The 25,248-nt window shown below is 37.2% G+C and overlaps 2 protein-coding genes across 4 annotated transcripts in view; one reads left to right on the top strand and one right to left on the bottom strand.

Moving 5' to 3' along the window:
• Positions 1-998: 998 nt before the first annotated feature.
• Positions 999-2,908, top strand: LOC131161988 (1-aminocyclopropane-1-carboxylate oxidase 5). Its single transcript, XM_058118069.1, has 3 exons — positions 999-1,119; positions 1,512-1,738; positions 1,963-2,908. The coding sequence occupies exons 1-3, from the start codon at positions 1,018-1,020 to the stop codon at positions 2,582-2,584; spliced, it is 951 nt and encodes a 316-aa protein (XP_057974052.1). The 5' UTR covers positions 999-1,017; the 3' UTR covers positions 2,585-2,908.
• A 1,478-nt stretch (positions 2,909-4,386) lies between these two features.
• The window catches only part of LOC131161874 (NAD kinase 2, chloroplastic), a 32,424-nt gene continuing 11,562 nt past the window's right edge, over positions 4,387-25,248 (bottom strand). Inside the window, exons 7-8 of one of the 3 annotated variants that reach the window (XM_058117877.1) lie at positions 6,594-6,695; positions 4,387-4,857 (exon numbers count right to left, since the gene is read on the bottom strand). In XM_058117877.1, coding sequence (XP_057973860.1) covers positions 4,654-4,857; positions 6,594-6,695 — 306 coding nt within the window. In that variant the 3' untranslated portion in view covers positions 4,387-4,653. Of the gene's footprint in view, positions 4,858-6,593; positions 6,696-25,248 lie in introns of those variants that run through there. The other 2 variants (XM_058117878.1, XR_009138634.1) reach the window with 2 other exon arrangements.

Raw genomic sequence — 25,248 nt, 5'->3', positions numbered from 1 at the left:
ATTTTTTTTCCACATTTAATTTAGAGAGATCGTTTGCACCAATATTTCCTTGAAAAACAAAATGTAAGATTAAATAAAACATATATTTTTGCTAAATATAGTTTTATTTTTATATATAGGGCACCAAATGAAAATTCAAAAAAAAAATACTTCTTAAAATGTTCCTCCGACTAAGTGCACAATATTTAGTCAAGTTTTGAATTCTTTTATCATAAAGTAAGTTCGTGCTTTGAATTGAACAACACTTTATTCTCCTTGCAGTCATTTTTTATAGAATAATTTGCACTTTTTTACCTCCAAGGTTGACATTTATGTAACTTTGCAATTTACTTATTACACATCCTCTAAAAGGTTGGAAGATATTTCCCAATTAATTTGACCAAACCTTAAGGATTTTATTTGCATTTGATTATATGTTCTTTTTTAAATGTGTAGCTCCATGATGACCAAAAGAATGAAGAATGGGAGCTCAATTATAATTCAAAGGTTGAAAGCCATAGATAGAAAAATCAGAGCAGCCCATGACCCAAAACAAACCCCAGATGGCATCAATCAAATGGACAAATGGAATAACTAAGAAAAAAATAATATTATATATGTGTAGAGAGAGAGAGAGAGAGAGAGAGAGAAGATGAGGTGAGGGAAGGCATAACCTGAAGTAGGCTGGCTTGTGTTTGTGGCTTTGCTAGCAATACTGCCAAAGGCATTGACCTTGTTTGTATCTTTAATTAATTAAATATCACCGTCCATGCATAACTTACCTAACGGCTACTTCTTAACAGAAGGTGGCAAACCAAAAGCCTTATAATTTAATTTACGTTTATACAATAAAAGGGTTGACATGGCGGGAGCACACTTTTGCTATAAATAGGCCACTGCTGCACCCCTTCCTCCTCACCATACTTGGCAATAAACCTATTCATTCAGAAACACAAACACCCACCTCTCTCTCTCTCTCTCTCTCTCTCTCTCTCTCATACACATACAGTACTTTTATTTGGTTGTTTAAGTATATCCATGGCGATTCCGGTGATTGATTTCTCCAAGCTCACCGGTGAGGAGAGGGCAAAGACGATGGCCCAAATCGCTAATGGATGTGAAGAATGGGGATTCTTTCAGGTACTTAATTCAATCTCTTTTAGATATGTGTTATAAACTTGATATAATATAGAACCATGTATTCATGGAATAAATGAAAATTAATAATGAATTTCGTTGGTCATGAGTTCAAGTTCAAGAAAATAGCCTGCATAAAAAATAGGAGTAAGGTTGCATATATAGCGTGACGACCCTCCCCTACCCTTGCAAAGTTAGGAATCTAGTTGCCCGGGACACCCTTAGTGTGTGTGTGTGTGTGTGTGTGTGTGTGTGTGTGTGTGTGTGAGAGAGAGAGAGAGAGAGAGAGAGAGAGAGAGAGAGAGCATTTATATATGTTAGCATGCATGGTGGAGCTAGAAAAAATTAATTGTTGGATGTGTTTGGAATAAATATATGTGATGTGCATGGTGCAGCTGGTGAACCATGGAATCCCAGAGGAGCTTCTGGAAAGGGTGAAGAAGGTATGCTCGGAGTGCTATAAGCTGGAAAGAGAAGAAAATTTCAAGAACTCAAAACCTGTGAAGCTGTTAAACGAGCTGGTGGAAAACAAGAGCAGTGCCAAGTTGGAGGATATTGATTGGGAGGATGTTTTCATTCTCCTTGACGACAACGAGTGGCCATCCCGAACACCTGGGTTCAAGTAAGCATTCATCAGTAATATTACCTAGCCACCTTCTACATAAATTGGATCTTCATATTGAAACTGTAGCTATTGAAATACTAATGATTTCACATTTCCAAGAAAGCTAATTTCAACCCCCAATAGGGCCAATATGATCACCTCTTTTCGATCCTATATATGCATCTCTACTGACTTCTTGTAGATTTGTATCTAAAAAAGTATAAATTGATGATGGATGACAGGGAAACAATGGCGGAATACCGGTCCGAATTGAAGAAATTGGCTGAGAAGGTTATGGAAGTGATGGATGAAAATCTGGGTTTGCCAGAGGGGTACATCAAGAAGGCACTAAACGGGGGTGGGGAAGAGGATGAGGATGCCTTCTATGGCACCAAGGTCAGCCATTACCCACCCTCGCCTCATCCCGATATGGTGAACGGTCTCCGGGCTCATACTGATGCAGGCGGGGTTGTCCTTCTCTTCCAAGATGACAAGGTGAAAGGCCTTCAAATCCTCAAAGACGGGAAATGGATCGACGTGCAGCCATTGCCAAACGCCATCGTGATCAACACAGGAGATCAGATAGAGGTGCTAAGCAATGGCAGGTACAAGAGTGTTTGGCACCGGGTTTTGGCTACCCCAGATGGGAACAGGAGATCTGTTGCTTCATTCTATAATCCTTCCCTCAAGGCCACCATAGCTCCTGCCCCCCAACTCCTGGAAAAGACAAAACAGGAAGCACAGGATTATCAAATAGCTGCCAGCACTTACCCGAAGTTTGTGTTTGGTGACTACATGTCTGTCTATGCTGAGCAGAAGTTCCTCCCAAAAGAGCCAAGGTTCCAAGCTGTGAGAGCCATGTAATTAATTAATGAACAGCAAGGATGATGATCATGGAAAATTGATCTCGCATCAGATATTGATGGGGAAGATCAAAAGTTTAACTTTTTCTTTTGTTTGTTCTTTTGAATTTTGTCCAAACGCAACTGGCTTCTCCTTTTCTTAGTTGTCAACACTGATGATAGGGAAGGATAGAAAGCTCGAGTGTGTGTTATAGGATATGGTTGGTGTGTGTCATGCTTCTATATATTTCTTGTATTGATCATGTTGCTTTGTTTAATTAAATGTACTAGCACAGGTATGCTTTGTACATTACTATCATATACATATAATTCTTCTTTGACTTCAGTACTCTTTAAGTTGTTTTCTCAGGGAAACTAGCTAATATGAATATCTGCAGTTACAGTTCAAGATAAATTATTATTTATGTTGTTATAGTTTTGAAGTAGCCCAGTTAGAAATGCTACAGATTTCTTGATTTCGGCAGTTAAAATAATGATCAGTTATGGATCAATGAAATAATTAGAGGTATGCATGACACATGGACACTCTGGAAGCCTTTTTTCCCATTGACTTCAAGGAGGGAGAAATATCTTATAAAATGTTCATGATAAAGAATAGTTCAATCCTTTTTTTTATTACTACAACAACGATAACATGCCTCAAGTCTATTAGGTAGAGTCGGGCACTTTTTTCGCCTATTCACCTACCTGCAAGCAACAAAAAACAAGGTGAGCAGAGTCTTGAATATGATAAATCCTCCTATGCTGAAGTTAAATAGCCAAAAGGGGTACTGCCTAAACAGGCTGAGACTTCAATCAGCCTGTTTGCCCCAATCTGCAAGCAACAAAAACAAAGGGAACCCCAGTCATCTATCTGCCCGGTTGCCTACCAGATGCAGATTCTGGGTCAGAATTCCACCTGTTGACCTACATGCAAGCAACAAAAACAAACGCCTCAGCCTATTTGGACTCCGGTACACCTCAGTTTTTGCTGCTTGCATGTTTTGGTCAGAATCTGCATCCTAAATGTCATCCACATTACCTTTTCACCTTTTCTAACTTGAGCATCAAAGAGTATATTCAAGGTCTCGGTTCTTATTGCTCGCATAGAGGCAAGTCTCAGCCTGTTAGGGATCCTAAACATAATCCACATTACACTGCTTTTGGAATCCTAAGCATCATCCACGTTACCCTACTTTGGGCTTCTTTTACTTGGAATCACAGAATTTATTCAATGTCATGCTTGCGTGTAGGCAAAAGGATAAAAGCTCAGCTAAAAACTGCATCAACATGCATGTCAATATGCCATAGCAAAAGCCAGATTTTATTGCTGATGACAAAAGCAGCAGCACAGTTCATAAAAAAAAGAGAAAGCAGCACATAAACAGAATAAACAGACTTACAGTAAACGTGCAAAGCCAATACACTTCTATCTATTACCTAAAAAGAACACTCAATAAATCGCACCCACTATACTTGAGTCACAACATTACTCAATAATCAATATGCATGTTTCATTAAAAAAAAAAAAAACAATCATTATAATGAATGTCATAACTTCTGCCCTCTTCATGATGCTATATTGCAGATGCATAACAATATGTAATGCAAGTTTGTGCTCCTCTTGAGGCTGTTGTATGGAAGAAGTGTGTGTATATAACATGTCTCCAATTTGTTACTACCTATGGTGAATTAGCTGTAGGCATCAATGGCTTCGGATAGATTAGCAGTAGACATCAAGCAGGCTCCTTATATTTCTGAATGACAATTCAACAACACAAAAGAACAATAACTCAGGCATCATTCATATCATAAACCCACAAAAGCCATACAACATTAACATTTTATTACCACAAAATAAACAAGTGTACAGCGACATCTTTAAAATGTAGTGAAAAAAAAAAATAGACCTTCAAAGACAAAATTTATAAGAAAAAAAGGGAAAAAATGGGCCAACCCAATTTTCATACGGGGAGCCAACGTTGCAAATTTATAGTATATACTCTAAGACAATTTTCTGTAGTGTGAACTGTACAATAATTTACAGGGACACTCAAACAGTGATGGAGTACAGGTTTTCCCCTAGGGTCTTCAGAGGGCTTTTTGATCCAGCCTCTCATTCCAGTTCAGGCAGCGAACCAAGCTGTGGAACCAATCACATGTTTGGTCAGATTTATTGACTGTGGGAAGTGGGTGCTGGCTCATAGATATTCGGACCAAATCTCCTCTTGAAAGTTGCTGCCTTCGCTTCCCATCAAAAGAGACCCATGCATTGCTTCTTGAGTCATCTGGGATCTGAAAAAACACACTGATGTTTAGAAACTCCAAACTAGAAGAATACTATGGGCAAGATACAAAAGAAAAAACAAGAAACCACAGAAATAGATCAGGACATGAAGTGGGTGAAACATCTTATCTACTGACCGAGAAACATAATGACAATCATATTGCAGTGGATGCACTGCAGAAAACCTATTGCCTGATATGGCACGGAAAAAAAAATTGAGACTAACTCATTAAAATATATGAAAGAAGAATGAAATTTTATCACAGATAAAACTTCTGGAAATGGTTGGAAAACCTTTATCTGTGCCAATCAAAATTTAAAAACCCATTGCAAAAACATATAATTGCTTCAGTGATCTGGCACTGATGCAACCATAGCGTTCAAACTCAGGTTCAATAGAATTAGGACTTCATACACAAAATTTGAACTCAACAAGAATAAATAGTAAACCAGCAATTAGACAGACTAGGACCCAACAGGAATATAAATCAATCCTCTTAAATATGCAGAAATATTTGTAACCTATCAAACGAAAATTCAGTTTCTTAACCACAAGAATGAATTGTTCGAAGCAGCCCAAAATTAAAGAGAACTAGCAAGAATAGTTGCAAACCACCCACCAAGGGAACCAGACCAGAAAATATTGAAATAAATGTGAAGGGGCTGAAACTAGGAGGAAGAATCTCACCAGTTGCATGGTAATATGCTGTAATGATTAAGGATGCAATAATAATCTAGGAAGCAAGACTAATTCACAAGAAGCAGCAAGGAAAGAGAGTGGAAAGGCCAGGAAAGAAAAGCAAATAAAGGTTTTGAGGGAGAAGCAAAGAAGGCCAGGCAAGCAGACAAGGGTTAGTAGGCTGAGAGAACAAAAGAAAATGATAGGAGGAGATGACTAACAGACAGAGAGTCAAAGATGGAAGAAGAGGAGGAGCAGGTAGCAGCAGTAAATCACTAGATATTGTTCCCTCCCCACTCCCCACCCCCCAAATCCCTAGTGCTCAAGCACACGAAAAACTGTCAACTTTTGTTGTAGGATGACAGAACATGTATAAGAATGGAAATCCAACAGATATCCTAGCTAAGGCATTTGCACAACTAAAGAGTTAGGCGTGGGCAATAACACCACCTCAGTTAACCATTAACATAACTCTGCATGCAAAAAGTCCATCAAGCACTCATAGGACCAAGGCAAAGGACACCCAAATTAGATGAACAAGAAGCAGTCTGAAGTAACTTGTTTCTAGACATAATCTTGCAGGATGGTGTCCTAGTAAGCCCAGCCTAGCCAGGCACAATAATTCCTCCTTGGTCTATCATGTTAAATATCTATTAATACAAATTAAATGTTCAATTTCGAATCACTACCACATGGACTCCAACATAATTTTAGTTAACAATGTAGGACAACAAACCAACACCACCAATCTAAAGATAATTGCACAAAAAAAATTCCTGCACCAAACTTTGCAGCTATAACTAGATAAAGGACAAGTCTTTGTAGACCTCTAAGAAATTATATATCCAAAAAATTAAGAACAACTAAAGACTTCCCACTAGCATCCTCAAGATCTGAGAAGCAAGTCCAATAGAACATTGACCTCTACAGTATGCCATGCAGTGAAATCAGATCACAGGACACAAGAATCCAATAACTTTAGCCATAATTCCAAAGTAGATTAATCAACAGAAATTTTCAAGTTCTGTCCAGATATCACTTATACATCCGACTAACTAACTTCACCTTTAATTCAAGCCGTGCAGAATCAGGAAGTATAACTGGTCTAAATGAGAGAGAGTGTGGGCATATTGGTGTAAAAAGCATGCAAGGAACATTAGGATGCACCTGCAATCCAGATTATATGTTAAATACTAATATAATTAACAAACTTCATAGTATCAGGCAAAATGACAGTGTAAAGAAACAAGCATTCAGGCTTTGCTTCAGGCATCATCTTTACTAACTAAATTAGACTACAAATACATATTAGTACGCAGTAATGAATCTATTGAGCAAAGGTACTTCTTGCTAAGGAAATTAGCAACACAGATATCTGTCAATGATACAAATAATGAATATAGTAGCAGCATCACTGATATTTATTTCTTGGGACACACTCAGAATTTTATCAATGTACTGTTTGTCTCATGACTCGTCCTTCCAGGTGCTTTCCAACTCCCTTATAATTACATATCGTTAATGAAATTTACGGGTCCATCCTACACAATGATAAATGCATCACTCCTCATATGTAAATATATTAACCAGTCCAAGTGCGTTGTAACCTCTAGGGTAAATTCTTCCCTCCTTTTAGCCCCAGCTTTTAGTTGAGGACATTGATCTGAAAAAATTTTATTGTAAAAACTTTTTTTGAGTAGAGTGAGAAACTACCATTGTTTAATGTCTGTTCAAATGAAATCTAAATACAAAGCCAAAACTAATAATGGTAGGATCATGCCCAGCAAGATTTTCATATTTACAGCAGGTGCTGGCATAATATAGGCTTTTATTTGTCAAATTTAATTTTGTAATTTCAGTTTTAGGGGTTTGAAATTGTCTCCATATTCTCTTTCATTAGTTGGATTTACAGGGAAAAGCCTATCAAAGGGCTCTATCACGTTACTTCATGGTTTTGAATTGCGGTAGTGGGTAGTGTAACGCAATGGTAATGGGTGTAACGGGAAACAGGAGTAGTGGATGTTACATAATAGGAAGCGGGTGTAATGGCTATGAATTTTTTTCAAGCACACACAGCCTTGTGCATGATAGTATACTTGCATGTTTTACGTTTTTAACCCTTCTTAGAAAGAGTTTTAGTGTATTTTGGATCCTTTAATTCAACTAGATGGTCTTGGTAAGGGCAAGAAGTTTACATTTGTATCAAACCAACATTGACGAAAAAATTACGTGTGCGCACATATTTATACTTCTCATTATTCTCACATGTGATAAATTATTATCTGTGCTAAATTAATTAATAAAAAAAAAAAAACATTATACACTCCATTAATCTATTAGACACATAAGACATGAATAATAAAAATATAAAATAACTAGTAAAGAAAGGTCGAAGTTGAAAAACATAGAACATAAATATCGAATTATTAATATTATCAAAATAAAATATTTTCCTAACAAATTAGTATTTTTCAAATTGTTAATTAATGCATCTCTTGTGAGTATTTAAAGAAATAGTAAATTTTGCATCATTATCATCCTTATTATAATTTTTCCCTCTCTTGCCACATAGTATATTGAGAATGATTTATGAAAGGGGGAGAAAAAAAATGAGAACAAAAAGTAAAAAATAAAATAATTTTTTTAGCATAATAGTCCTATAGACGTAACAGTCATAGCGGCCTTTACATTACAGTCGTGATCTGTAACAGCCGTGACTGTTGGTTTATGATTAATCCAATGAATTTAGTTTTAAAAAGAAAAATAATAAAGAGCGTTATAAATATTTTGTATTGTGCCTATTAATAACAATGACTTGAAGTTAGCAATGATCATGCTAATTATCTATGCATTTTTATTTGTAAAATCATTATCACAACTGATAAAGCTCATTGATAACATCCAATTTTTATTTGCTCTGCCATAAGGCAGGGGCTTATTGCTAGTTAAATAATATAGAAATGGTCAAAATTTTGAGACTAAAATTGAAATTAAATCTTACAATAGTGGAGTTTTAACAATTTAACAGTTTTGAGAACTACCTCCATTGTTAAGAGTTATAACAAAGGAATATCTAGTATACATAATGAAAGCAAAAGCTTGGCCAAATGTCAAGCTGAACTTCCACCATGTGTACTTGTTCTCATGCAAAGCATCCTGCATAGATGATTTTTCTCTAAGCATCCAGTGTCATTTTTCAGTTGATCATATTGAATTAATCCATTTGCTTGAATCAGTGCATTCGTATTGAACTGTGCATTAGTGTTGAACAAATCATACTGATTTTTTATCCAGGTTTCTTGCTCTCGATTAATATGAACAGCTTGGTGTGCAATATTGCATTAGTTAGATTGGTTTAATACTAGAATCAATAATGATATTGAAGCTCTGAATGATTATTATTAAATAATAATATTGGAGCTCCAATAGAAAATGCTAAATTGTCATTATTTCAGATCTTGGCCACTATATTTAAAAACATATTTGAATATTTAATTTGTTCGTCATTTAATGTTCTTTTTACATTATTTTGTTCACTATTTCCATTTTCAGCCATTATTTTGTTAGTGGTCAAAAAAAGTAAAAACATTTTCCAATTCTTTCAAAGATTCTAGGCTATTTTTTTTATAATGGAGGGACCAAGCATTATTCAAGAGCCACCTCTGAGACAATTAGCTCACACCAGCCCCAATATAAATATAGGTTTGATCCCATAAGAAATAGAGCCCAGGGCGTTCGAGTTGACAGCTTGCCCCAAATCTCACCCTTATGGTGTTCAAAGATTCTAAAATATATTTTGTTAAATAATATATTTCCATCATTTGAAAATAGATCATTCTATTTCTAATCATATTTTAAGATAACTTTCAGCACGTCAAGTCAATCTTGCCATTATTAAAACTATGGATAGATTTAACTTTCTTTCGTAAAAGATACCTACTAGAACTGTTAGAGGTTATTTATGTCTTTTAGTATTATTATTGAATTTGTTAGTATGTTAATTAGTGGGTGTTAGTAAGGATATTATTGTCATTAGAATGTATTTGATTTGTATTATAAATAGAGGGAGAGACCTATCTTCAAATTAGGTCATTCATTTAATCAAAATCTCAACATGGTATCAAAGCATGATCCAACCTAAACCTTATCACACTCAGCCGTCACCGGGAAACACCTTCTAATCATTGCCCTTCTCACCTTCCCATCATTGCCCTTCTCAGATCCACCTCCACCCTTTGTTATTTCACAAAACCAATGATATAGCCAAAAACAAAACCCCCTAAAGCCTACCCACAACAAACCCCATAGCCAGAAAAGTGCCCCACGCGCTGCCACACGCGGGCTAACTTCCAGGAGTGCCGACCCCATGCGCCAGCATGTGAGAGAGTTTCCTGCCACCTTTTCTGATTTTTTCCTCTGCCATGTTCTAAATCCTTCTCTAGACCATATTATCAAGTTGTTGGGCATGTTTTTTGCTCAAAGATCCAACATTTTTCAACCATGCACTCGTGGTAATCCATTAGTTGTTATTCGGTGTTCGTAAAGGCTTCTTTCTGAGTTTCTTGGAGCAGTGGCAGTATTCGTAAGTTAAGTTGTGAGGCTGCGGCAGTGTCATATCAGTTGGAAAGCTGTTCACTTGGTCCATGGTTGTGTCGGTGCTTCACATCTTTTGCAATTGTCCTGATTAGTTTTGGTTGTTCTTCTTGTTTGACATTGATGTGGCTGTTAGTTTGTGGGTGTTGGCATGGAGTATGAATCTCAAAAACATGTTTCATTCATCACTGCCACAGATGACAACTCAAAAGTTGGATGGAAAGAATTATGTTAAATGGTCTAACGCTGTTCAGGTTTATTAAGCAGAATTAGGAAAATCTGACCATTTGCTATAATATGATCCTTCTGGTGATAAGAGAAAAAATGTGGATTCTAGAAGATGCCTTGATTATTTCCGTCTTGCAGAATTCGATCGAGCCACAGATTGCACAGATGTGCAAGCATCTAGATATGTGCAAGGAGATTTGGGATTATGCCAAGCTTCTATACTCTAATAACATAACGCATATGTATGATTTATCCTAGGAGTACTTTCAGTTACAACAAGAAGATAGGAGCATTATAGATTATTTTGGAGAGATGAACCCTATGTTTGGAGGCCATGGATTTGGATTTGGATTTGGATTGGATTCGTACTATATGTAATATAAAATTATAATGAAATTTGTCCAAATCCACTAAAATCCAAATCCAAAGTCCAAAATTCATGCTTCCAAACGCAACGGAAATTTATTCATGAGAAGCTTAATGTCGTGCAACCTATAACCACCTATGTTCATGAGATGCAAAAGCAGACGGGAGCAAATGAAAGTTCTTCAGATTCTAGCAGGCTTGAGATTCGAGTTTGAGGCAGTCCGGTCCCATATACTTTAGTAGTGCAGAGTTGCCATCATCTGCCAATTTTTTTATCGTCTCTTTCGTGTTTCCTTTATCACACATATTCCTACTCTTTCTAGAAGTCGAGAATGACAGAAATAGTATTTCTTATTATTTTAAAATAAGGTACAATCTGAATGTCTTATAGACTACAAGGATAATCTAAAAGGAAAGAATAATAAAGGTAAAAAATAACAAAAGGAAAGAATAACAATTGCTAACAAATCTCCTAGAATATCTCCTAAGAATATTTACATAATTACAGAAATTTCTCCTATAATCAAGGAGAGTTGACTGGATAAATTTGAAAGCTTTCCAACACTACCCCTCAATCTGGTTTGAAGATGTCTTCCATGGCCAGCTTGCTGATCAAATTTTCAAATTGCTTCTTTGGTAGTCCCTTTGTGAGTATATCTGCTACTTGTTTAATAGTAGAGATATAGAGTAAACAAATCAGTCCACTGTCCAGCTTCTTCTTTATAAAATTCTTGTCGACCTCAACATGTTTTGCTCTATCATGAAGCACTGGATTGTGAGCAATGGCTACAGCAGAACTGCAATCGCAATACAGTCTCATTAGTGGATTAGTGACTTTCAATTCTTCCAATAATTTTTTAATCTACAACACTTCTCAAATTCCATGAGCAACTGCTCTAAATTATGCCTCTGCACTACTCCTAGCTACCACATTTTGTTTTTTGCTTCGCCATGTAACCAAATTTCCACCAACAAAGGCACAATAACCAGAAGCTGATCTTCTATCAGTTATACTCCCAGCCCAATCTGCATCAGTATATACCTCAACTTGAAGATGTCTGTGGCCTTCAGACAATAGACCTTTTTCCTAGAGTTCTCTTTAAATATCTCAGGATTCTATAAAATGCATCAAAGTGGTCAGGCCCTGGTGAGTGGATGAATTGGCTTACCATACTGACAGCAAAGGCGATGTCAAGACGTGTATGTAATAGATAAAGTAGCCTTCCAACCAATCTTTGGTACTGGTCTCTATTGGTTACTTCTTCAGGCTTGGCAGGTTGTAGTTTAAGATTAGGCTCTATAAGTGTCTCAGTTGCTTTACACCCTCGTAAACCTAGTTCTCCAAGCAAGTCAAGGACATTTTTTCTTCGTGAAACAAAAATACCTTTTCTTGACCTTGCAAATTCCATACCGAGAAAATACTTCAAGTCACCCAAGTCTTTAATCTCAAATTCATTAGCAAGCATCTATTTCAATTTCTCAAGTTCCTTGCTGTCATTACCTGTCAAAATAATATCGTCAACATAGACAATTAGAATAGCAACCTTCCCTTCACTTGAGTGCTTATAGAACATGGTGTGATCAGCTTGACCTTGGCTATAACCATGACCCTTTACAGCCTTCCCAAAGCATTCAAACCAAGCTCTCAGAAATTCCTTGAGCCCATGCAATTATTTTTTCAATTTACACACCTTATCTCAGCCAAGATTACCTTCAAAACCTGGTGGTAATTCCAAAAACATTTCATCCTCTAGATCTCCATTTAAAAAAGCATTATTTACATCCAACTGGTGTAAGGGCCAGTTAGAATGTACAACTAAGGAGAGTAACACTCAGATTGAGTTTATCTCAGCCACTGGGGCAAAAGTTTCTTGATAGTCGATTCTGTATGTTTGTGTAAACCCTTTTACAACGAGTCACACCTCATATCTCTCTATATTACCATCAACCTTGCATTTAACTATAAACACCCACTTGCAACCTATAGTTTTCTTTTCCTTTGGTTAATCAACAATTTCCCAAGTACTGTTGTTCTGTAGTGCATTCATCTCTTCAAGAACTGCTTCCAATCCAGATGATCCATAGCTTCCTGAATGGTCCTTGGAACAAATAGGTGAGAAATATTGGATGTAAAGGCCTTATGATTATAAGAGAGGCTATGGTATGATAAATATTTGGCAACGGGGTGTGTGGTACAGGTTCTTACTCCTTTCCTAATGGCTATAGGTACATCGAGGGCAGTAGATTGATCAACTGGAAGTGTAGTAAAAGGATTACCTGGGATTTCCAAATGACCAGTTTTTGGAGGTGATGATTGATTATGCTCTGAAATTGTGGGATAATCCTTAGTATTAGAACGATACCTACCTCTAGTATAAACACGAAGCTCAGAAGAGAAATTATTTTGTAGCAATTCTCCCTCTGTTTGTGATTCCCTTATGCTTTGTACAGGCAGATTGGGATTTCCATTTTTTTCACTATTTAAAATTTGAGTTCCTTGAATGTTTTGTAGAGGGATGTCAATGTCAAGGAAAACACTAGGCATTGGTATAGAAATTTGCCAAAACTGATCTTCACTACTCTCTTTCTCCCCCTGAAGATAAGTTTGGTCAAAGTAAGACTGATTTTCAACAAAAACGACATCCATATTGATGTGATTTTTTTTTGTTTTTGGATTCAAACATTTGTACCCTCTCTTATTGGAAGCATATCCAAGAAACACACATTTTTCAGCCCTAGGATCAAGTTTAGATCTAAGATGAGCTGGAATATGAACAAAAACAGTGCATCCAAATACTTTTAGAGGCAGATCAAAAATTATCCTATTATCAAGAAAGGATTTTTTTAGGCATGCCAAAGGAGTGATATACTACAGCACATGAGTAGGCATTCTATTAATAAGGTAACAAGCAGTTAGAATAGCATCCCCCCACAAATATTTTGGAATATGCATAGAAAACATTATAGCACGTGCAACCTCAAGTAAATGACGATTTTTTCTTTCATCAATGCCATTTTGTTGTAGGGTGTCACGACATGTGGATTGATGTTGAATCCCTCTTTCTTTCAAAAATTTCCCGAACTTGGTTGAAATATTCTTTACCATTATCCGTACAAAGTATGCTTATTTTTGTGTGAAATTGTTTTTTGATCATACTATAAGAATTCTTGAATAATATTTTAACTTCAGATTTTCCATTCATTAAATATACCCAACAAATCTGAGTATGATCATATATAACACTCACAAACCATCTTTTCCGGATAAGGTAGTAACCTTAGAGGGACCCTAAACATCACTATGAATCAAATAAAAAGGTTTTGATGCACAGTAGCCTTTTGAATTATAAGGAACTTGATGACTTTTTGATAAATGACAAATGTCACAATGAAGAGGAGTACAATCCAAATTTTTAAGAAGACTAGGCAACAAATATTTTAAATAAGAAAAACTAGGATGCCCTAATCTAAGATGCCAGAGCATTATTTGATCACGCACAGGGATTGAACTAGTACTACCACTCAAGCCCTGAGCTTGTTTATTGCTGAATAGGGTATCATCAAAATAATAAAGGCTATCGATCATCCTAGCACTGCCAATCCTCGCCCCCGAGTTATGGTCCTAAAATTCATAGTGAGAATCAAAGAATATGATATGGCAATTAGAATCACGGGATAATCTACTAATAGACAAAAGATTGCAAGTAAGTTTAGGAACATGAAGGATAGATTTTAATTCTATTTCCCGGAAATTCTAATTGAAACTGCTCTTGCAATGGATGAAAGACTCCCATCTGCAATCCTAACCTTTTTATTACCCGAACAAGAATAATAAGATTGAAACAATTGAGATATACTGGCCATATAGTCAAATGCACCTAAATCAATAATCCATGGTGCAAAGGCTAAAGAACTAGAATAGGCACTCAGCATATTACCTGTTTGGGCCAAGGAACCAATAGAAGTACCAAATATTGGATTGGATTTCAGCAGTTGAAGAAGTTGATCCATCTACTCTGAACTTAGAACATTGGTCTGGGCTTCATTTGCTCTAAGAATCACTTGGTTGTTTCCAGGTCTGGGTTTGCTGCTCTTCCAATTTGTTGGTTTTCCATGTAATTTCCAGCAGGTTTCTCGGGTATGGCGTGGCTTATTACAATAGTCACACCATACTCGAGAATTTTGATTGGGATATGACCTTTGTACATAGGCATTAGCAGCAGCCAAAACAGTAGGATTAGCAGCAACCAAAGCTGAGTTCTCCACTGTTCCATCAGCCCATTTTTACTTTTAGCATAACATTCCGGCGACAATCTTCACATCTCACTTCAGAAAATATCTCTTTGATGGGAGGCAGAGGGTCTACCAAGAATCCTCCCCCTGACCTCATCAAACTCATCATTGAGTCCAGGCAAAAATTTAAAAATTCTTGCATTTTCCACTATCTTCTTGTTGTAGTTGCAATCACCAAGGCTCTTCCATTCATAATCATTGAATAGTTCCAAGTCCTACCACAGTCCCTTAAGGACATTAAAATACTTAGTCACATTGTCTTTCCCTTATTGGGTCTTGCTGATTTTTTGTTGCAATTCATATATCTGAGAATAATTTCCAAGGTCAAAATAAATCTGACTAACATTATCCTAAAGTTCTTTTGCAGTAGGATAGCACATATAATTAGCACTAATATCTTCATCCATTGCATTCACAAGCCAAGCCATAATCATGGAATTTTCAGCATCCCATATAGCATATGATGGGTCTGCTCTGTCAGGGGTCTTGGTTTCACCAATAAGGTACCCAATCTTACCTCTCCCACGGATATACATTCGAACTGACTAAGACCATCTCAAGAAGTTGGCTTCAATGAAACGGATATTTGTGATTTGGACTGAATGGGGTTCAGTATGAGCTACTTTGGTTTCAGTTTTGGTGTTGGCCACAGGTTCAAATCTGGCCAATTGGAAGTTTCGGAAATTTCATACATAAGGGAGGCTGAATAGGGTTAAGGCAAAAAGGCTTAAAAGTGGAAAAGAAAACCAAGCTTTGGTACCATCTAGACGTGGAGAAGGATTGAAATAGTATTTCTTATTATTTTAAAATAAGGTACAATCTAAATGTCTTATAGACTACAAGGATAATCTAGAAGGAAAGAATAATAAAGGAAAGAATAACAAAAGGAAAAAATGACAATTGCTAACAAATCTCCCAGAATATCTCCTAAGAATATTTACATAATTACAGAAATTTCTCCTATAATCAAGGAGAGATGACTATATAAATTTGGAAATTTTCCAAAATTCTTACATCTAGCTCTAAGAGAACAGCCCTTGCCACACAGGGTGACCCTAGTTCTGTATCAAACAACCACATAAATTATCGAGGTGGTTCGGGTGATCGTGGTGATAGAGATGGATGAGGTAGAGGCACTCCTCAAAAATGCACCCATTGTGGACAAGGTAATCATAATACTGAGTAGTGTTAGGGTCTCCACAGTAGACCTTCACGTGTTGCCAATACAGCCACCACCGACTCTACACCTTTGGGGCCGAGTGGGGGAAAACATATTGTATTCATGTCAAAGGAAGAGTATTCCAAGTTCCTACAATATCAACCATCACAACAAGCTTCTCTTCCCATTGCATCTCTTGCCCAAACAAGTAATCCCATAGTATGCCTATCATCCAGTACTTCTTGTCCAAGTCATTGGGTTATAGACTCTTCTGCCACTTATCATATCACAAGTATACCTAATTTATTCTCTACTCTTCAATATCATGCAAAATTTTACCTTAAATTACTCTTGCTAATGGATCCACCATTGTCGTCAAGGGAATTGGAACTATAAATCCCATTTATTCAATTTCTCCTTCTTCGGTTTTGTATATTCCCAAGTTTCCTTTCAATCCTATGTCTGTTAACAAGATTACTAAATCCATGAATTGTTCAGTAACATTCTTCCCTGATTCTATAGTTATTCAGGATTTGAAGACGATGGCCGAGGGCGTGACGCTGGCTTCCTCGTGAAGTTGGTGAACTTTATCACTTTGAGTCACTATCTCCTTCTACTGCCAACACAATTGCTGTCACACCTCTCCAAATTCATTGTTGCCTTGGTCATCCTTCACTAGAATAGTTGAAACGTCTTGTTCTCGATTTGAGTTTTGCGTGTAGTCTTGATTGTGAGTCTTGTCAGTTGGGAAAGCACCATCGTGTCCCTTTGCTTCCCGAGTTAATAAACTGGCTGCAAGCCCTTTCATGCTAGTCCATTCTAATGTTTGAGGTCCTAGTAGAGTTGTCTCCAAGTTGGGTTTCTGGTACTTTGTAATTGTTAGAGGTTATATATATCTTTTAGTATTATTATTATTGAGTATGTTAGTAAGTTAATTAGTGAGAGTTAGTAAGGGTACTATTGTCATTAGAATGTATTTAATTTGTATTATAAATAGAAGGAGAGACCTATCTTCAAGTTTGATCATTCATTTTAATCAAATCTTAACATGGTATTAGAGCATGGTCCTATCTAAACCCTATTTCAATCAGCTGTCACAGGAAAACACCATTCCCGTCGCTATTCTTTCGAGATCCACCTCCATCCCATACTAAATCACAAAACCAACCATAAACCCATAATAAGACCCCATGACGACCACCCCACAAAATCCCATCACCAAAGGGCATTCCATGTGCCCCCACGTGCTAGCGCAAGTGAAGTTCCGACCACTTTTTTCTTCTTTTTTTTTCTTCTACCATGCTCTAATTCCTTCTTTAGAACTATATGATCACGCTGTTAGGAAATTTTTTGGCTCAAAACTTCAACCTTTTTCAACCATGCACTCACAGTATTTTGTTAATTTCTGCTCAAGATTTGTGAAGGCTTCCTTGTGAGTTTCTTGTAGTCATGGCAGCGTTGGTATGTTCAGTTGTGAGGCTGTGGCCATGCTATATCTATCAGTGAGTTGTTCACCTCGTCCATGATTGAATCGGTTCTTCACATGGTATGTGATTGTTCCGATTATTGATTGTCCTTGTTTTTGGTGTGGTTGCTGATTCATGAGTGCTGTGGCAACGCTATATCCGCCGGTGAGTTGTTCACCTTGTCCGTCATTGTGTATGTGCTTCACATAGTTTGTGATTTACCCGATTAGTTTTGATTGTTCTACTTGTTTTTGGTGTGATTTCTGATTTGTGAGTGTTGGGATGCAATCTATGAATCCCATAAATTTATTTCCTACATCGCTGCTGCAAATAACAACACAAAATATGGATGGAAAGAGCTATGTTCAATGGTCTAAAGCTGTTCGGATTTATTTAGCAGGATTAGGGAAATCAGACCACTTTCTCCAATCAGATTCTTCTAATGAGAAGAGAAAAGACGTGTGGGTTCAAGAAGATGCTTTGATTGTTTCCCTTTTATGGAATTCGATGGAGCCACAAATTGTATGGACGTGTATGGCATCTGATGCGTGCAAGGAGATTTGGGAACTATGTCAAACTTCCATACTCCAATAACATTACACAAATGCATGATTTATCCAAGGAGTACTTTCAGTTACAACAAGGAGATAGGAGCATTACGGATTATTTTGGAGAGATGAAGCAATGGTTTTAAATAAAGGCCGCAACCGTTACGTAACGCCGTTACGTAACGGTTTTTTGGGTTGCCGATACCATTACACACAGCGAAATTGATGTGAAGAAAAATCACGGCCATAGCGGCCATTACGAACCGCGACCATTACGTAAAGGCCGCTACGGCCATTACGTAACAGCTACAAGACTGTTACACCAAAAAAATTATTTTATTTTTTTCTTTTTCTTCTCACTTTTTCCCTCTCTTTCATAAATCATTCTCAACATACCATGTGGCGAGAGGGGGAAAAGATTATAATGAGGATGACAATGATACAAAATTTACTATTTCTTTAAATACTCACAATAGATGCATTAGTTAACAATTTGAAAATACTAGTTAGGAAAATATTTTATTTTGATAATATTAGAAATGTGATATTTATGTTCTATATTTTTCAACTTCAACCATCTTTTTTTTCTAACTATTTTATATTTGTATTATTTGTATCTCTTATTTGTCTAATAGATTAATGGAGTGTATGATGTATTTTGTCCTATTAATTAATTTAGCACACATAAGAATTTATCACAGATAAAAACAATGAGAAGTATAAATGCATACACACACGTAATTTTTCTATCAATGGTGGTTTAAAACAAATGTAAACTTGTTGCACTTACCAAAGAACTTAGTTACTTGAACTAAATGATCCAAAATACGCTAAAACTCTTTCTAAGAAGGGCTAAAAGCTCAAAACATGCAAGTATGCTAATATGAACAAGGTTGTGCGTGCTTCAAAAAAATTCACGGCCGTTACACTTGCTTCCCGTTACGTAACATCCGCTACTCCCGCTTCCTGTTACACTAGTTACCGTTACGTTACGCTACCTGCAACCGCGATTTAAAACAATGGATGAAGAGAATTCATGAGGAGTCTAATGTCATGCAACCTACAACTGCTAACATTCATGAGATGCAAAAGCAGAGGGAGCAAATGACAATTCTTTATGTTCTAGCAGGCTTGAGATATGAGTTTGAGGCAATTCGGTCACAGATACTCAATAGTGCCGAGCTGCCATCATTTTCTGATGTTTATTCTCGTGTCCTTCGTGCTTCCCCTTCGTGCTTCCCTTAGCACGCATTCTCCTGCTTTTGCATCTGACTCTAAGAGGACAGCCTTTGCTACACAAAGTGATTCTAGTTCTCTACCAAACAATTGCAAAAGTTATCACGTGGTTCAAGTAGTCATAGTGGTAGAGATGGACGAGGCAGAGGTACTCCTCGCAAGTGCACTCATTGTGAATGGAATAATCATACTATTGAGCAATGTTGGGATCTTCATAGCAGACCTTCAAGTGTTGCCCATGCAGCCACCACTAATTTCACACCTTTGGGGGCAGCCAATGCAGCCACCACCGACTCCTCACGTTTGGGGTCGAGTGGGGGGCAACGTACTATCTCTATGTCAGAGGAAGAGTATTTCAAGTTCCATCAGTATTAAGCATCAAAACAAGCTTCTCTTCCCAATGCATTTCTTGCCCAAACAGGTAATCACACAGTAAGCCTATCATCCAGTATTTCTCGTCCTAGTCCTTAAGTCATAGACTCCGCTGCCACTAATCATATCACAAGTATACCTAACTTTTTCTCCACTCTTCAATATCCTGCAAATTTACCTCGTGTTACTTTTGCTGATGGATCCACTACTATAGTCAAGGGAATTAGGACTGTAAATCCCACTTCTTCTATTTCTCTTCCTTTGGTTTTATATATTCCCAAATTTCCTTTCAATCTTAAGTCCGTTAGCAAAATTACTAAATCCATTAATTGTTCAATGACATTCTTCCCTGATTCTATGGTTATTTAGGATTTGAAGACAAGGAAGACGATTGGTGGAGGGCATAAAGCTGGTGGACTCTATCACTTTGAGTCGTTATCTCCTTCTACCGCCTACACTACCGCTGCCACACCTTTTCAAATTCATTTTCGCCTAGGTCATCCTTCATTGGAAAAGTTAAAACGTCTTGTTCCTAGTTTGAGTTCTGTTTCTAGTCTCGGCTGTGAGTCTTGTCAGTTTGGAAAGCATCATCGTGTTTCTTTCGCTTCCTAGGTCAATAAACAAGCTGCAAGCCCTTTTATGTTAGTTCATTCAAATGTCTAAGGTCCTAGTAAGGTCATGTCCAAATTGGGTTTTCGGTACTTTGTAACCTTTGTGGATGATTATTCAAGAATGACATGGTTATATTTAATAAAATATCATTTTGAGATATTTCATGTATTTTAAAGCTGGTGGAGTCGGACTCTATCACTTTGAGTCGTTATCTCCTTCTACCGCCTACGCTACTGCTGCCACACATTTCCAAATTCATTTTCGCCTGGGTCATCCTTCATTGGAAAAGTTAAAATGTCTTGTTTCTAGTTTGAGTTTGTTTCTAGTCTCGATTGTGAGTCTTGTCAATTGGGAAAGCATCATCGTGTTTCTTTTGCTTCCTAGGTCAATAAACGGGGTGCAGGCACTTTTATGTTAGTTTATTCAGATGTCTAAGGTCCTAGTAGGGTCGTGTCCAAATTTGGTTTTCAGTACTTTGTAACCTTTGTGGATGATTATTCAAGAATGACTTGGTTATATTTAATAAAATATCATTTTGAGATATTTCATGTATTTTATGCCTTTTTTCCGAAAATAAAAACTCAATTTGGTTTGCCAGATCGAACACTTCGAAGTCATAATGCTAAAGATTTTTCCATGCACAATTCACTACTTATGTTACTCACCTTGGCATTGTTCATCAGTTATCCTGTGCACACACTCCTCAAAAAAATGGGGTTGCAAAGCAAAAAAATAGACATCTTCTCGAAATTATTCGCACTTTACTTTATCAAATGCATGTACCTAAAGTATTCTGGAGTGATGTTATACTTACTGCTTGTTATTTGATCAATAGAATGTCATTCTCTGTTCTTAGTGGTAAAATTCCCTACTCCATTCTCTTTCCTAATTCACCTTTATTTTCTCTTCTCCCCGTATATTTGGGTGTGTGTCCTTTGTTTATCAACTAACTCCTGAGGTGGATAAATTGGGATCCTCGTGGTATAAAATGTGTCTTTCTAGAATACTCATATACTCAAAAGGGATATCGTTGTTGTAGTCCCGTGCTGCATCGCTTCTTTGTTTTTGTCGATGTTACCTTTCTTTAAGTCTACACCTTAATACACCAGTCACTGAGTGCTTCTGAGCTCAATGAGTCTCTTCCTTTGCCTACTTTTCCAAATTCTACGTTGCTATCCTTGCCCAACCAACCATCTAAGTCTCCATGTAGTTCAAGTCCTCCTCGCCTTGATCATCCTAATTTGCAAGTGTATTCACAATGGCAGCTCCAAGGAAGAGAATCCCCTCTAGCTTCTACTACCACGCCTTTGGTTTCCTCGTTCGATGATCATACTTCCCATGATATTGATCCTCCTATTGCTTTTCAAAAAGGTAGACGCACATGTACTCAACACCCCATTTCCAACTATGTTTCTTATGACTCCTTATCCCCCTCCTATTATTGTTTTTTGTCACAGCTCTATCATCTACTACCCTTCCTAAATCTATTTCGGAAGTCTTAGCCCATTTAGGGTAGAGGGATGCTATGATTGAAGAGATGAATGCTTCACATAACAATGGTACGGGACTTGATACCTCTTCCTCCTAACAAGTCTATGGTTTTTTGTCGCTGCATTTACACTGTGAAAGTCAACCCTAATGGTTGTGTGGCTCATCTAAAGGCCCGTCTTGTTGCTAAGGGATACACTCAGGTGTATGTTCTGGATTATTCTAATACTTTTTCTCCGGTTTCCAAACTACATCAATATGCCTATTCATCTCCTTGGCACTGGCTTTTGCATCAGCTAGATGTGAAAAATGTCTTCTTGTATGGTAACCTTGAGGAGGAGGTTTATATGGAGCAACCACCTAGGTTTGTTGCTCATGGGGAATCAAGCTTAGTGTATCAGCTCAAGAAGGCTTTATATGGTTTAAAACAGTCTCCCAAAGCATGGTTTGGTTGTTTTAGTGTTGTAGTACTTGAGTTTGGCCTTCGACGGTGTGCTATGGATCATTTTGTGTTTTATCGTCATACTTTATCCGGTAGGATCCTTCTTGTTGTTTATGTGGATAATATTGTTGTTACAGGTGATGATGATAAAGGCATTTAAAGTCTCAAACTTTTTCTACAAATTAAGTTTCAAACCAAATATTTGGGACCGTTGAAATACTTATTGGGTATAGAAGTATCTAGATCTCGTATCAAAACTATTGTGTTACAGAGGAAGTATGCTCTTGATCTGTTGGATGAAACTGGCTTGTTGGGATCTAAACTGGTTGATACACCCATGGAACAGCAAGTTAATGTCAGATATGGGTGATTTGTTACCTAATCTTGAACAATACCAGAGATTTGTTGTAAAGTTGAATCATCTCACAATTACTCGATCGGATATATCTTTTGCAACAAGTGTTATGAGTCAATTTCTAGATTCTCTGAGGACAAGTCATTGGGACGCAGTAATTCGAATCTTGAGATATCTCAAAGGTGCAACTAGAAGAGATCTTTTATGTCGTGATCAGGGTCACACTTATATCCATGGATATACAGATACAAATTGGGTTGGATCGCCTTCCGATCAGAGATCCACCACCAGGTACTGTATCTTGGTTGGTGGTAATTTGGTTTCTTGAAAAAGTAAGAAACAAACTGTGGTGGCAAGGTCAAGTGTTGAATCAGAATATAGAGCTATGGCTCACACTACCTGTGAACTTGTCTCGTTGAAGAACATGTTGAGAGAATTGGGTTTTTCGCGTTCTCAGCCTATGAAGTTGATGTGTGATAATCAAACTACTCTTCATATTGCCTCCAAGTCAGTCTTTCATGAGCAAACAAAGCACATTGAAATTGATTGCCACTTTGTTCAGGAGAAACTTGTGCAGAAACTCATTACAACCACTTATGTGAAGTCAGACAAACAGCTTGCTGATTTGTTTACCAAAGCGTTCGGGGGTGCTCGTGTCAATTCATTTGTAACAAGCTAGGAGCTTATGACATTTATGCTCCAGCTTGAGCTGGAGTGTTATATATGTCTTTTAGTATTATTATTATTAAGTGTGATAGTATGTTAATTAGTGAGAGTTAGTAAGGTATTACTGTCATTAGAATGTATTTAATTTGTATTTTAAATAGAGGGAGAAACCTATCTTGAAGTTAGGTCATTCATTTTAATCAAATCTTAACACTAACCTTTGTGGATGATTATTCAAGAATGACTAGACTATATTTAATAAAAGACCATTCTGAGTTATTTCATATATTTTGTACCTTTTATTTCAAAATAAAGACTCAATTTGGTTTGCCAACTCAAATACTTCGAAGTGATAATGCTAAAGAGTATTCAGTTCACAATTCACTACTTATATGATATTGTCCATCAATCATCCTATGCCCACACTCCTCAACAAGATGAGGTTGTAGAGAGGAAATATAGACATATCCTTGAAATCACTCGCACCTTACTTTATCAAATGCATGTACCTACAGTGTTTTGAAGTGATGTTGTACTTACAACTTGCTATCTAATCAACAGCATGCCATCCTCTATTTTTAGTGGAAAAATTCCCTTCTCCATTCTCTTTCCTAATTCACCTATATTCTCTCTCCCTACTTATATATTTGGGTGTGTGTCCTTTGTGCATCAACTAACTCGTGATGTGGGTAATTTGGATCCTCATGCTATAAGATTTCTCTTTATGGGCTACTCATATACTCAAAAGGGATGTTGTTGTTATAATCCTGCATTGTATCGCTTCTTTGTTTTTCCAGATGTTACCTTCTTTAAGTTTACACCTTACTACATCCAGTCCCTGAGTGCTTCTGAGCTCAATAAGTAGCTTCCTCTACCTAATCTTCCAGATTCTAGTTTGTTGTCCTTGCCCTGTCAATCATATGAGTCTCCATGCAGTTTGAGTCCTTCTCATCGTCTAAATTGTCCTAATTTGCAGGTGTATTCACAAGAGTGGCTCCTAGGAAGAGAGTCCTCTCTAGCTTCTACTACCACACCTTAAGTTCCCTCATCTAATAGTCATATTTCCCATGATGTTGATCCTCCCATTGCTGTTCGGAAAGGTAAACACAAATGTACCCAACACCCCATTTCCAACTATGTTTGATAAGACTTCTTATCACCCTCCCATTATTGTTTTATCATTGCTCTATCATCCATTGCCCTTTCTAAATATGTTTCAAAAGCCCTAGCCCTCTAGGAGGAAGCAATATATATATGGTTGAAGAGATGATGCTTTAGAGGACAATGGCACCTGGGACTTGTATCTCTTCCTCCTGAAAAGTCTATGGTTGGTTGTCTTTGGGCATACACTATGAAAGTCAATTCTGATGGTTTTGTGGCTCGTCTGAAGGCCTGTTTGGTTGCTAAGGGGTATACTCAAGAGTATGGTTTGATTATCCTGACACTTGTTCTCCGGTTGCCAAACTTACATCAATACAACTGTTCATGTCCTTGGCTACCACTTGTCACTAGCCTTTGCATCAATTAGATGTAAAGAATGCCTTCTTACATGGTATTCTTGAGGAGGAGGTCTATATGGAACAGCCATCTAGGATTGTTGCTCATGGGAGTCAGGCTTAGTGTGTCTACTTAAGAAGGCACTATATGGTTTAAAACAGTCACCCAGAGTATGGTTTGGTCGTTTCGATGTTGTAGTACTTAAGTTTGGTCTTCGACGGTGTGTACTGGATCATTCTGTGTTTTATTGTCATACTTCATCGGGTAGGATCCTTCATGTTGTGTATGTGGGTGATATTATTATTAAAGGTGATGATGATAAAAGGTATTCAGAATCTCAAACTTCATCTGTAGACTAAGTTTCAAACCAAAGAGTTAGAACCATTGAAATACTTCCTA

This window comes from Malania oleifera, chromosome 8 (genome assembly GCF_029873635.1).
Source record: "Malania oleifera isolate guangnan ecotype guangnan chromosome 8, ASM2987363v1, whole genome shotgun sequence".
Taxonomy (NCBI): domain Eukaryota; kingdom Viridiplantae; phylum Streptophyta; class Magnoliopsida; order Santalales; family Ximeniaceae; genus Malania; species Malania oleifera.
This window is presented reverse-complemented; position numbering and strand designations above follow the sequence as displayed.